Source organism: Podarcis tiliguerta, assembly GCF_965153285.1.
Source record: "Podarcis tiliguerta genome assembly, chromosome: 13".
Taxonomy (NCBI): Eukaryota; Metazoa; Chordata; class Lepidosauria; order Squamata; family Lacertidae; genus Podarcis; species Podarcis tiliguerta.
This window is the reverse complement of record NC_139546.1, coordinates 23,125,863-23,138,421: the sequence shown is the minus strand read 5'-3', so window position 1 is coordinate 23,138,421 and position 12,559 is coordinate 23,125,863. Positions and strand designations below refer to the sequence as shown.

Below are 12,559 nucleotides of genomic sequence, written 5' to 3'. Positions count from 1 at the left end.
AAATGGGGAAAGGGAGAACCATGTACGCTATCCCACTCTAAGCTTTTTGAAGGAAAGGTGGGCCATGACAAATAAGTAAACAAAATACTATTGCCCTGCGGATGTTTTCTTCCTGGGAGATTTTTGCTGGGCTAGCAGGAAATGGAATGATCTCTCCCTCCCCATGCATTTCAAGCTGCAGCTCTAGTTTTTTGGGGGAGGGAGGGTGTCAAAAGCATTTGTGCATTGAATGCCGGGTTTTGTTTGGGCCACAGACTTTCTACAGAATCTAAAGTGTCCGTGGTCCAGTGGTGAGCAGGCACTGCCACCTGGTGGGCACTGCATGTTCCATGTCCTTGCATCTTGATCGGATGTTGCTGTTTTGAAAAACACGAGGGCTGCTTAGAGCGGTGCTTTCCTTCAGTTGCTTTGGTTAAAAGGGGTTGCTGATGGCTTCTCTCCAGACGGCTTCCTTGCTGCTGATTTCCCCCAGTGCATGACATTGCTGCTTAAAATCCAATGGTTCAGTGGTAGAGCAATCTGCTCTGCACACCGACAGTATTATTAGTTTTTCCAGAGCTTTAATACATCATTGATTACCGCCATCCTTTCTAATAAATATGAACTTCCCCTTCATGGTTTCCTTATTTCCCCTTATCTTGCTGCATATCATACCTAACACCCCTCTTCAGCTTAGCTTAATATCTAGATGGTTCTTCACTGCCGTCCACAGTTCAAATCCTACTTACAAACTTATCTGACTGTTATATTTCTTCAAATATTCTGTGAAAGGGCTCCACTCCTCCCTTAACACTGACTTCTCCTGGTCTCTTAATTTTTGTTATGAGACCGACAGTCCTAGAATCATAGAATTGTAGAGTCAGAAGGGACCCTGAAGATCATCTGCAAGGCAGGAATATGCAACTGTCCCATGCAGGGACCGAACCTGCAACCTTGGCATTATCAACACTACAGTTGTAACCAGCTGAGCTATACAGGTCCCACAATTAATCCCTGGCATCTCCAGGTGGAACAGGGACTATCCCCCTGTCTGAAAGCCTGGAGAGGCACAGCCAATCAGTGTAGACAGTACTAACCTAGGTTGACCGATGTTCTGACTTGGTATAAGGAAGCTTCCTTTGCTACTAGGTTGGTCTTATGCTCTGATTTCTGCTAATGTTATGACTGTGTGTGTGTGTGTTTTGCAACTATAATGGGCAGCTTTTTGTTTAAGTTTATTTGCACTTTTCTCATTAAAGCAGCGTAAGAAAAGCAAAAGCAGTGAACTAAGTCTCTGTTGTGATGGCTGAAGTATTTGTTGTGTCAAAATGGGAGGAAAGATTTGCCCCTTTACCAAAATGTGTCAACAAAGGAAATTACTTTTTTTAAAAAAACAGGTTGAGATAAACTTCAATAACAACAACAACAACAATAATTTATTTATTATTTATTTATACCCCACCCATCTGGCTGGGTTTCCCCAACCACTCTGGGCGGCTTCCAACAAAATATTAAAATACAATAGTCTATTAAACATTAAAAGCTTCCCTAAACAGGGCTGCCTTCAGATGTCTTCTAAAAGTCTGGTAGTTGTTTTTCTCTTTGACATCTGGTAGGAGGGTGTTCCACAGGGCGGGTGCCACTACCGAGAAGGCCCTCTGCCTGGTTCCCTGTAACTTGGCTTCTCGCAGCGAGGGAACCACCAGAAGGCCCTCGGAACTGGACCTCAGTGTCCGGGCAGAACAATGGGGGTGGAGACGCTCCTTCAGGTATACTGGACTGAGGCCGATACTTCAGTTTGCATCAGTATGATTCGTTCTCTTCATGTGTATTATTTTATAACAACTCCTTCTGCATACGATGGGCACCTTTTGTGTTTATTTCATTGACGTTGCCCACCAATAATACATTGTAGGCAAATTGGCTTCCTCCCTCCCCAAAAGGAGAATTATTAAGCAGCTGAATTTGTCGGGTTACCTTCCACACTGTAGTTTGCCGTTGAACCTCTGGGTGTGTGTTTTTCGTTTTCTTTCCTTGACTCTGTGACCACCTTTCATCACTTCTTCAACTCTTCCATCGCCCACAGGGCCAAGCCGACCTACTGAAACACTCTAAGGCGGAGGCACTTGACACACTCTGGCAGATCCACAACGCCGCACAGTCCTGTGGCATCGGCCGGAATGGCGCTGCCTCCCCCGACCTCTTCCGCGGCCGAGCTCTCCTCGATCCCATCCCGGAAACCGAAGGGGGCAGCGACACCGGATCCTGCTGACTCGGAGTGGCCCTGAGACCTAGGGTGGGCAGTGGACTTATGGACACACACAGAGACTTGGGATGAAGCGTGGCGGATTTCTATTTTTATTTTTAAAAAATCGACACGAAGCACAGTTTTGTCTCCAGCGTGGGGAAGTAGCTTGAGGTTCTCGCCAGTCAACTTCCAAGTCACTATGCGCGTAACAACTGGGCTCTCTTTTCCTAAACAGGGTGACCAACCCCAGGCAGCAGATTTTGGATGGCAGTGACAGATTTGACCGTAACCTGTGGGAAAACCTCTCCTTCACCAGCCTCTTTGGTCATTCCACATTGAAGACGTGCAGCTTCCCCCAAAGAATCCTGGGAACTCGTTTGTTAAGGGTGCTGGCAATTGCAGCTCGGGTAGGGGTGAACTACAGTCCCCAAGACTTTGAGGGAAGCCACATGCTCTACATGTATGGTGTTGATGTGATCACTGAAGCAAACAGGAGCCTCCATGTTCCTTGGGGTGCTCCCATTCATTTTACTGAGGCTCCCATGAAAAACCAGCGTCAGCAAAGGCCTCTTCATTCGTTGGACCAGTAACCAAGCCTGGCCCAGAAGCTTTTCTATAGGGGCTCAGATAAGTGTCAGCTGAGCTGCTGTGGCCTATCAGTGTAAAGAGGTGGTTGTTCGGCTGGCCTTCTGCAGTCAAGTCATTTTACTGCCGGAGGCAGAGCAGCGAATGTCAGCTGCTGCTCGAGCTGAGTTGAGCAGTAGCCAAAGCTAGTCAAGTACTGCTGTTTTCTTTGGCATCTGAGCCAGAAATTCCCACATGAGTCTCCCCCCTCCCTGTCAGTAAAAATGCAACCATCATAAATCAAACAATCTGCTTTCCTTTTCCTGACACCTGAAATCAGCTCAGGTGGCTGCTCAATGGTAGGGCCGGCCCTGCTGGAATTTCATCCTTTTGGACGGAGGCGGGTGGCACCTCGGAGGCTGAATCCCCTGCCTGACATTTCTTGAGGTCTTGGGTCAAGGTCTGCTAGAAGCACAAGGCCCTAAGAGCTGTGCATAGGATAACCTCTGGATCCTATGTAGCACCCCCTGTTGGTGAGTGGGAGGAGGCTGCCATCGGCATGTTATCTGGGCTGAGACTAAAATAAAAACAGCTTCTCTTTCTCTCCACCCTTGGAACTAAATTCACTAGCAAGAGGAAGGCCAAACTCAGATTTTGGGTAGAGGATCCCCTGGGAATTGAGTGGCTCACAGCTGCAGAGCAAGGCTTGTAGCTGTGGGGCGCTGGAAGAGACTCCCTCAGGAGGTGTGGTGGGCTCCCTGCTGGTAGTATTTAAGCAGAGGGCCAACTGTCAGGGCTGCTGTGACACTGAGATTCCAGGATTGCTGGGGTGGTCTGAATGACCTCCAGGTTGCCTCCTTCCAACTTGAAATATTATAGAGTTCTGTTGTCTGCTGGACACAGATCTTCCTCAGGGCAAGGTGGCAGTGAGGAGGGAGAGGGCTAGAAGACATCTTGGTATGTCTTGTTCTCCCCCACCATGCTTTGAGGCTCCTAGTTAGAGCTGAAATGACAAGGAGGACTACATCTCAAACTTTCCTCTCTAGAATCTGGTTGTAAAACTTCAAATGGTTGCATCAAGTTAAGTCACACTCAAGAGTGGACCCACTGAAATCAACAGAATTAATTGAAGCGTGCCAGTTGATTTCTGTGGGTTTACTTTGAGTATGATATCGCTGGATGCAACCCAAATTTTATCCTCTCCTGACTAGATTTCCCCCCTCCCCCCATTGTTCCCAAGTTATGGAATATTGTTGGATTCAGGGTCGTGGGGTTTGTTTGTTTGTTTGTTGGCCAAAAAGAAAGCAAGGCTGTAAGATTGTAAATCTAACAAGAAGATCATACCATCTTGAAAAATAACACGCAGACCTTAAAGCTTGAGTTTTCAAAGTGTCCCTTAAATTCACATTTGAAATGTTGAAATTTGAAATATTTTGCCAGTCTCACAGATATTTGTGCAATGGTGTCTTCTGGTTCCTTAACATTGATCTCTCTCTCACTTTTCCTTGTTTTCGGGGTGTTGCTGGGGGGGGGCATAGACTGGTGATTCCCCAGCTGGGCCCTGTTCCCCTCATGCCAGACCTGGAAGGCTTCCTCTAGGATTGTGAGGGATGGATTCTCTTGACAATAAAACTTGAGCTTCTCTTCTGTTCTTTCTGTCTCTTTTAATCATGCTCTCACAGCACTTGGAGAAAAGCAACGGGGGCAAGGAAAATGGTGAGAGGAAAGGGCTCAGCATTCCCTCTGCACCCACCACTGCCCCATACATAAACACTTATCTCCTGGTAACCCAGGTGTCTACCAAGCAGAACCTGTGTCCTTTAGTACATGGGTCAGGCATGCTGCCATTGTGCCTGGATATACCCCCTGTTTCCATACTATCTCTTATCAGGATCAGTTCCCTTTTTGGATCTCTCTTTGAGGGACATCTCACCTCTCCTCACATCTCCCCATTGATGAATTTGCAACTTCCAAATATACCTGAATCTTGCTCAGTGTGGGTATGGCTTCTATTACAGTAAGACTTAGAGTGGGGGTTAGGGGGTTGTTGCTACAAGTCCCATTTGCAAAGGAACAATTGAGAGCTCGCTTTAAGCGCCCAATAGTTTCCCTGAGGTCTCCCCTTTCTCTGCTCCACACCTGATATTATGTATGAGTTCTGATGTGGGGCAGTTGGACATGGTTTGGGAGAAACAGTTGTGTGGTCGAAACGGGGGCCTGTACTAGGCTTCGTGAGGCCTGCAGGCCGGAGGTTCCCCACTTCTGCCTTAAACAGATGCAGAAAGTTAATGGGGCTACCTGAAATAGAGAGGAACGTAGAATGGGATTGCCTGTTGTTTTTCCTCAGAGGATTCCTGTACCGTTAAGAGCAGCCTGAGACACAATAATTTAGTCCACAAATCACACTTTGGCTTCATGTTCCCTGAAAGTCCCATGTGAGGCCTCTCTTCTTCTGAGAGCTGGTGGGGGGTGGCAGGTGGGATCCTGCAACCCCCGGGCCAAATTTGGCCTCCCTGTTTGCTCTGTGAAGCTGCTTCAGGCAAGCCTCCCTACCTGCCCTACACCTGACATCACACAGGTAAGGGTGGAGTTTAGCTGAAAGGGGCTTTGGTGCCTGCACACCACTTCTAAGCCACCACCAACCAGGAATTGGATTCCTCACCTCTGGGCTAGGCTAGGAGGATGGGTGACATTGGGGTGCTGCACCCCTCTGAAACCCAAGTACTGGTGCTGTTTATGTGTGCGGATTGGGGGTGCCATATTCTCTGAGACATGTGCCCCGTGTGGAAGGAAGTGTGCCAATGCCACGTGCCAGCGAAAAGGGCACTGCTAGCTTCTGGCTCCATGTTTTTGAGGTAATTAGCCTAATGGGCCCATGCTAACAAGTGCGGCTCCTCTCATTATCTCAGCCTAGCCATTGGCTGCCTTTGTGGCTCGTAAGCGGCTGTCCGGTTCCTCAGACGTCTGTGGGTTCATTACTGGAGGGGGAACGACAAAGGCGGGTGGATGTCTTGGCCGGTCTCCAAGAGACGGGGTACAAAAGGATCCTTCCTCTCTTTTCTGAGCCTCTCTGAGGGGTCGGTGGGGAGACGGTTATTTTTGGCATTGCCGTAGGAAAGGATGTGTGTGTCTGTGTCACGTATCATGGGAGCAAGTGAGGTACCTGGAGCCTACGTAGAAAATGGCCCTATAAATTGACCGCTTCCTCCAGCTTTTCCTTACAGCATCACCCCTGGAAGGTCATGACACAAGCCTTGAAGACAACCAAGATTATGGAGAGCCAGAAGATTAAGGTAACTGCCCTATCACTCTCTCTAGATGAGCAAACCTGGGGGGGGGGGGGGGTTGGCGGCAGCACAATGTTGAGCTGGAGATGCAAATCTGGGTTGTCATGTTCCTCTCTAGTTGGGCCAAGCCTTGGAAGATAACATGAATCTGGGGTGAAGCTAGGAAACGCTCTTAGAAGGAAGCCAGTAGATTGATGTACAAAACCAGTTAAAAATAGAGGACTCGATGTCAAACTTGAGTGTCACGGAAGAGTGCTGTGGAGCTCAAAAGCTTCCAACAAGCTAATGGTGCAGTAGAAGACACCATCTTGTCACCAATGTGAGGTTTCCCCCTCACGATTTTCTACTACTGCTGTTGAAGAGAATTAGGAGCTGCATGGAAAATTAAAGAAAAGCAATGCTGCTTTCCCTAGAGGGCTTCAGACTAATTAAAAGGAATGGGATGGAGGGGAGGTGCAGGTTGGGTAAAAGGGGCAAGTTAGAAGTGGTAGTGGAGTAAAAAGTCAGGGGAAGTTTGGATGATTTCAAGAAGGACTTTGTGAGGTAGAGGGTGGTGGTCTCTGGTAGCTTGCGCTATGGGACAGAGAAGGGGGAAATGCCCTGGGTATAGAGAGGGGAAGCAGCAGGGGTAGTGGGACGGAAGAAAAGCAACAAAATGGGAGCACAACCAGTGTGCTTGAGTGGAACAGGTGTGAGAGAACAAGGATGCGCTGTAAATGAGAATCGCTGGTCCACCGGTCGAGCACTTCATCTCTCAACAGCGGCTGATCCGATGCATCTACTACGGTATGAAGTCCACAAATGGCCGTGAAGACAAAAGCTCTCTGTGGACTGTCGTCAGCATCTGATTCAGTGAGGTTTACTGGTTTACAGAGCATATGCTTTTTCATGCAAAAGGTCCCAGGTTCGGTTTAAAAAGAACCCCTTTTGGCGATAAAATTCCATCGGTGGCTTACACATCGTTCTGTGTGATTTGTTTCATTTCATCTGTTCTGAATGGCTGCCAATCACTAGGTGAGCTTGTGTTTTCATATTGTGTGTAAGGGATAATGGACACTTTCTCACACTGTCTATAATTTTATATGTTTGCAGTTGGTTTATGGTGCTATTTTACTTTAGGGATAAATCCTCCATTGCTGTGTGTGTGTGTGTGTGCGCGCGCGCGCGCATTTTCAATGCAAATCCAAGCTTCAGAGGAAGCATTTTTCTCTGATCTGCAAAGGGGCAAAGGATGGCTGCATTCTCTTGATATGCCTGCTGAAATCCCAATAAATATTTTCTCAAACAGCTGATGCAATTTGCATTAAAAAAAACCAAACCTGCACAACATTGATAAATTCAAAGATACATTGGACATCATGTTTAGCTTGGCCCTTAATGACTTAAGATCAGAAAACCTGACATTCACCTCCGCAGGCAGAGGCAATATGACTCCAAATGCCATTTCCTGGGAATCATGGGGAAGTGGGAAGAGTGCAGTTGAGCTCAGACGCTGCTTTCGGACTTCCCCTAAGTACTTGGTTGGCCACTCTGAGTACAGGATGCTAGACCTTTGACCTGGCTCAGCAGTGACACTATGCTACAATGCTCTCAAAACCAACGTTTAAAATTGGACAGCACGGCTGCCCAAAGATCAAAAGTGTTCGTAATTTGTACGTGGGTAACACTGCGGCTGCGAGTGATGACACACGTACTTAGTTACTTAAATAATATATAACCCACTTATAATTGTTCATTTTTCACTGAGTGGGAGAACATCAGTGCAGCATAGTGGTCAGAGGGTTGGACATGGACCTGGAAGACCAGGGTTCAATTCCCCACTCGGCCATGAAGCCCATTGGGTGACCTTGGGCCTAGTCACTGCCTCTCAGCCTAACCTACCTCACAGGGTCGTTGTGAGGAAGAAGAAGAAGAGGAGTTTGGATTTGATATCCCGCTTTATCACTACCAGAAGGAGTCTCAAAGCGGCTAACAATCTCCTTTCCCTTCCTCCCCCACAACAAACACTCTGTGAGGTGAGTGGGGCTGAGAGACTTCACAGAAGTGTGACTGGCCCAAGGTCACCCAGCAGCTGCATGTGGAGGAGCGGAGACGCGAACCCGGTTCACCAGATTACGAGACTACTGCTCTTAACCACTACCTCACACTGGATTAAATGAAGAGAGGAAGATGAACCATATACACCACCTTGAGCTCCATGGAGGAAAAGGTGGATATAAATGCAATGAAGAAAGAAAAATAAAATAATATTTCAGTACGACTTACGAGTAAAAAATACGATAGGCTACCAACGGAACTGCATCAGAGCTCTCACTTCTATTTGAGTGGCTGGTAGGGTGCAAGATAGGGAGGCCAACAGTAGGGGGAGCCAGAGCCAAGGGCAGGCACAATCCGCTTGTTTTAGTTTCATCCCCATCCTCTTCTTCCCAGCTGATTTCTACAAAGGCAACACTGAGACTAAGGGGGTGGGGAGATGTCAAGGCAGTGCCACCCCCTGGTAAGAAGGTGGGCAGGTGGGCACTGGATGAGGGCAGACTGAGGCTGGTGGGGCAGTGCCCCATTTGCCCTAATAAGTCCTGCCTCCACTGCTCGATCTGTTGTCTCTTTGCTAAATGTATGTTTCCCCAGATAATTGAAGTGACCCATTATGACAACGTTTTCATCTCCTTGCTGTCTTTCTGCATCTCAAAGATCACCATCAAGAGTTTGCATCCAGGCAGGAGGGAGGATTATAATAACATCCCTACCACTCTACTGCTTATGTTTGCTTGTTATTTCTGCAGAGACTGACTCTCTGAAGAGGTTTGTTTCCTTAAGAGATTTCTGGTTTATTGGACTCTGTGCCCTCTTTCATGAACAGAGCACTACTCCCACCTGCAAGCACGACTTGCCTTGCCCTCTCTGTAACACATGATATGGAGGGGTAATTGCAGTCTACTGATTCCGCTTGATAGACCGGGCTTCTGATATGCTCATTATATCTGCATTCTCTTTTAGCGCCAGGCAAAAAAATCCCTCCTCTGAAGCTTGTATTTGCATTGGGAGGAAATCTCCCATTGGCACCAAGATGATACTATTTGCATTAAAAAACAGCAGCAGCAACCACCCCACCATTAAATGCAAAGACACGTTTTCACTTAGTTTGGCCCTCAGATGCTAATTTGTAGCTGCCTATGAAAGTTATCCCAGTTGATGGCTCAGTACATGCAGTAAAATCTATGGAGCAGATAACTTGGTGCTAATTCACCTAATCTTTGCTTTCAGGCTTTTCGCATTAGAATCTCAACTTTATATATTGCTTCCCTTTTTAAATGCCGCATGTGTATAATATTTTCTATGACCCTTGTTGGACTTTCTGATTTGCATTCATTCATTTTTATGTTTTGTTACCAGCTTCTATTCAGCCCCCGCTTTGAGGGTATTTGAATATTTAGAGCATCATCTCAGAGGGATGAGTCCTCAAGAAAAGAACAGTGCCTCTTAATTTCCCCTAGTTTTAAAGCTGCTCTGCAATCTTGTTGTGTTTTGAAATGCCAAAAGCCTTGTTCAGCTTTAGTTCAAGTGATGCCTGTCTCTTCAGTACAGGCTCCCCTTGTCCAGGGACTACCAAATCCAAATTTCAGAGGGCTTCTCTAAGCCTTTTTATTGAGAGTTTGCTCTGATTTGCTTGCCCAAAGCTTGCAGAGAGATTAAACGATGCCTGGTCTTCATTTAGCTTTATTCTGATGTGTTTCTGGGGTAGTTTTATGACAATGAGCATTCGTCCTGATTTGTTTCTTTGTGGGGATGTTCCTGTGTCCTCCCATTAATCATTTATCCATCCTGCACTTTTTTCAGGGCCATAATCTCATGCAGCACCCTAAAATACCGTATTTTTCGCTCTATAGGACGCACCGGCTCTATAGGACACACCGGACCATAGGATGCACTGGACCATAGGAGGGGGAGAACGGGGGGGGGGGAATTCTCCCCCTCTCTGCTCAGCGCCCCTTCAGCGAAGCGGCAGGAGAAACAGAGCCCCTTCCATTTCTCCTCCCTCTTCACTGAAGGGGCGCTGCGCAGAGAGGGAAAACTGTGCAGCGCCTCTCCAGCGAAGCGAAGCCTGGAGAACAAGAGTGATCGGTGTGCACTGACCCCTCTCACTCTCCAGGCTTCAGACGGCAGGAACTCTTGCTGCGCTCCGAAGGCTTGCGGATAGCTGCCTGAAGCCCCTGGAGCACAGCGGGAATTCCCTGCACTCCGGGGGGGGGGTCTCCCTCTGCGTTTCGGAGGCTTCACGTTGCTATCTCTGAAGCCAAGGAGCCTGCATTCGCTCCATAGCATTCGCACACACATTTCCCCTTCATTTTTGGAGGGGGAAAAGTGTGTCCTATAGAGCGAAAAATACGCTACATGGTTTTGGGCACCATGAGTGCACTCCTCCCAAAAAGTGTCTTTGGGCTCTGGGTCATGTGATTTATGCAGGAGCACAGACAGGAACACACATGTCTCAGTTTTGGGACTCAGCATGTTGGAGGGTACGGTTTAGGAAGCTGACTTGTACCAAGTCAGACCATTGGACCACCTAGTTCAGTATTGTCTTCACTGACTGGCAGCAGCAGCTCTCCAGGATTTCAGATGGGATGGTGCTGGGATTGAACCTGGGGACTTTAGGGTGCAAAGTTAATGCTCTGCCAATGAACCCATAGAAGTGCAGCTGAGAGGAGATTTAAAGAAAGTTAAAGAAACTTTCATACATGTTTGCAGTAAGGTGGGGTTTTTTTTTGGGGGGGAGTACCCTCATTTCTGGCATTATAATATGTATTTAATTTCCTTAAGATGATAGGGTTGCTATGTTTAATACACGTTTACAGTCATGCTAACCTCCCAAAAAATATAGCACTGTTATTCTAAAACTCTCTATCGTCACAGACGACAAAAAAAGTTTAATTAGGAGAACCCTAATGAAAATGTGGCAAATTCCATTGCATGCTTTCCCCCCCCCAAGCCAAAGTATAATTTAAACTTATTTGGCTATTCCTACACACCTCATAGTTCTGGTTTGATGATTAAGCTGCCTCCTGGGAAGGGGGCATCACTGGCTCAAGACATTTTGCAAAGCAGTACCCGAGGCCACCCAAGTTATTTTGACACCTGAGGCAGGAAAATCCTACAAGCAGTTCTTCCTCCCTGCCCCCGGCCCTAAAAATATAACAATTATAATTATGATGCATGAAGTTGCTAACAATTTGCTGCTTCTTCACAGCCATGCCAAAATCTGCTGCTCAAGGCTGCTGCCTCACTCTGCCTAATGTCAGAGCCGGCCTGGCTGCGGCTGCTGTTAAGTTTACTCTGGAGGTTCAAATCTTCCTCTCATACTGAAAATTGCTGACTCATCTTCATACCCCTCCAGGTCCAGAGAGCCACCTTGCTGCTCCTCTTCTCCTTGCTCTGCTCCTCCGCTGTGTCCAAGCAAGCCGTGCCAGACTGCTGCCGTCAAAAGAGCTGCTCGTGCCACCTCTTTGAGCTGCTGCACGGCACGGGCAACCACGCCGCCGGCATCCTCACCCTTGGCAAACGGAGCAGAGCCACAGCCACCGCCAAGGCCTTCCAGAGCCGGCTCTATCAACTCCTGCACAGTTCAGAGAACCAGGCCACCGGGATCCTCACCATGGGCAAACGAGCAAGCAGGCTGGGGATGGGAAACACAGAGGATGTGCTTGGCAGCAACCAAGTAACGCCAGCGCCATACTCTGCAGGGCCTGATCCAGCCATGGGCTGCCTAGCCCCCCTTGAGAGGGACTTGCCACCTGGCCCAAAGATGTGTCCTTCAGATACCATTTACTAAGGCTGTGTGTATGTCTCAGCAGGGGGCTGAAATTGCAAGAAGCCACCTGAGCACCTTCTGCTTTCTATCATCGCCGCTGTCATGTGTCCTTTAATGCCAGGCAGCTGCTAGGTGCTGTCCCGGAGGTGGCAGTGACACGGTCCTTCCCCTTGTGTAAATAGCTCTTTTCAAACTTCTGTCAACCTCACGCTCTTGTGTTCTTTTCCAAATAAAGCCAGCTATCATGTTCGTTGCCATTCTGTTGGTGTCCGTGTGAGAGAGATGCTGCCGGCGTGAAGAACGGAAGGATGCCCTTTCTGGATCAAATTGAGCATTTATCTAGTCCAGGAGTAAGAAACATTCAGACCGGGAGTGGATGGGCTGAACGTGGCCCTCCAGGCCTCTCCAGCTGGCCCTTGGGACTATCACCAGGCCACATCCATCCCAAGTCCACAGCCTCTCACCACCCATGTAGCAGCCTGTTTGCCCGGCTAGGATGTGTCTTTGAGCTGCTGTTATGCCTTGTGGCTGCCTGGAGGGAGGATGGAGCTGTGTGTGTGTGTGTGTGTGTGTGTGTGTGTGTGTGTGTGTGTAGAAACTTCTTGCTTTTTTGTGGTTGTGCATTGGTTGTGCACTTTTTGTTGAGATTCGATTTGATGCTAGGAGAGGCTATAT

General features: G+C 47.9%; 2 protein-coding genes across 4 annotated transcripts in view; both read left to right on the top strand.

The window, feature by feature from the left end:
* LOC310661913 (inactive phospholipase C-like protein 2) overlaps nucleotides 1-4,442 on the top strand; it is a 35,914-nt gene extending 31,472 nt beyond the window's left edge. For both annotated transcript variants that reach the window (XR_014504177.1, XM_083408519.1), the window contains exon 6: nucleotides 2,066-4,442. Coding sequence is in view for 1 of the 2 variants with exons in the window: in XM_083408519.1 (XP_083264645.1) it covers nucleotides 2,066-2,251 (186 nt within the window). In the remaining variant the exon portion in view is untranslated. The remainder of the gene's footprint in view (nucleotides 1-2,065) is intronic.
* Nucleotides 4,443-4,840: 398 nt separating this feature from the next.
* On the top strand, nucleotides 4,841-12,134 carry HCRT (hypocretin neuropeptide precursor). 2 transcript variants are annotated; one of them, XM_083408805.1, is made up of 3 exons: nucleotides 4,841-5,369; nucleotides 6,016-6,084; nucleotides 11,471-12,134. In XM_083408805.1, the coding sequence occupies exons 2-3, from the start codon at nucleotides 6,034-6,036 to the stop codon at nucleotides 11,903-11,905; spliced, it is 486 nt and encodes a 161-aa protein (XP_083264931.1). In that variant the 5' UTR covers nucleotides 4,841-5,369; nucleotides 6,016-6,033; the 3' UTR covers nucleotides 11,906-12,134. The 2 variants fall into 2 exon arrangements, with proteins under 2 accessions (XP_083264931.1, XP_083264930.1); XM_083408804.1 differs by having other exon boundaries at nucleotides 4,841-5,646; nucleotides 6,003-6,084.
* Nucleotides 12,135-12,559: the final 425 nt, after the last annotated feature.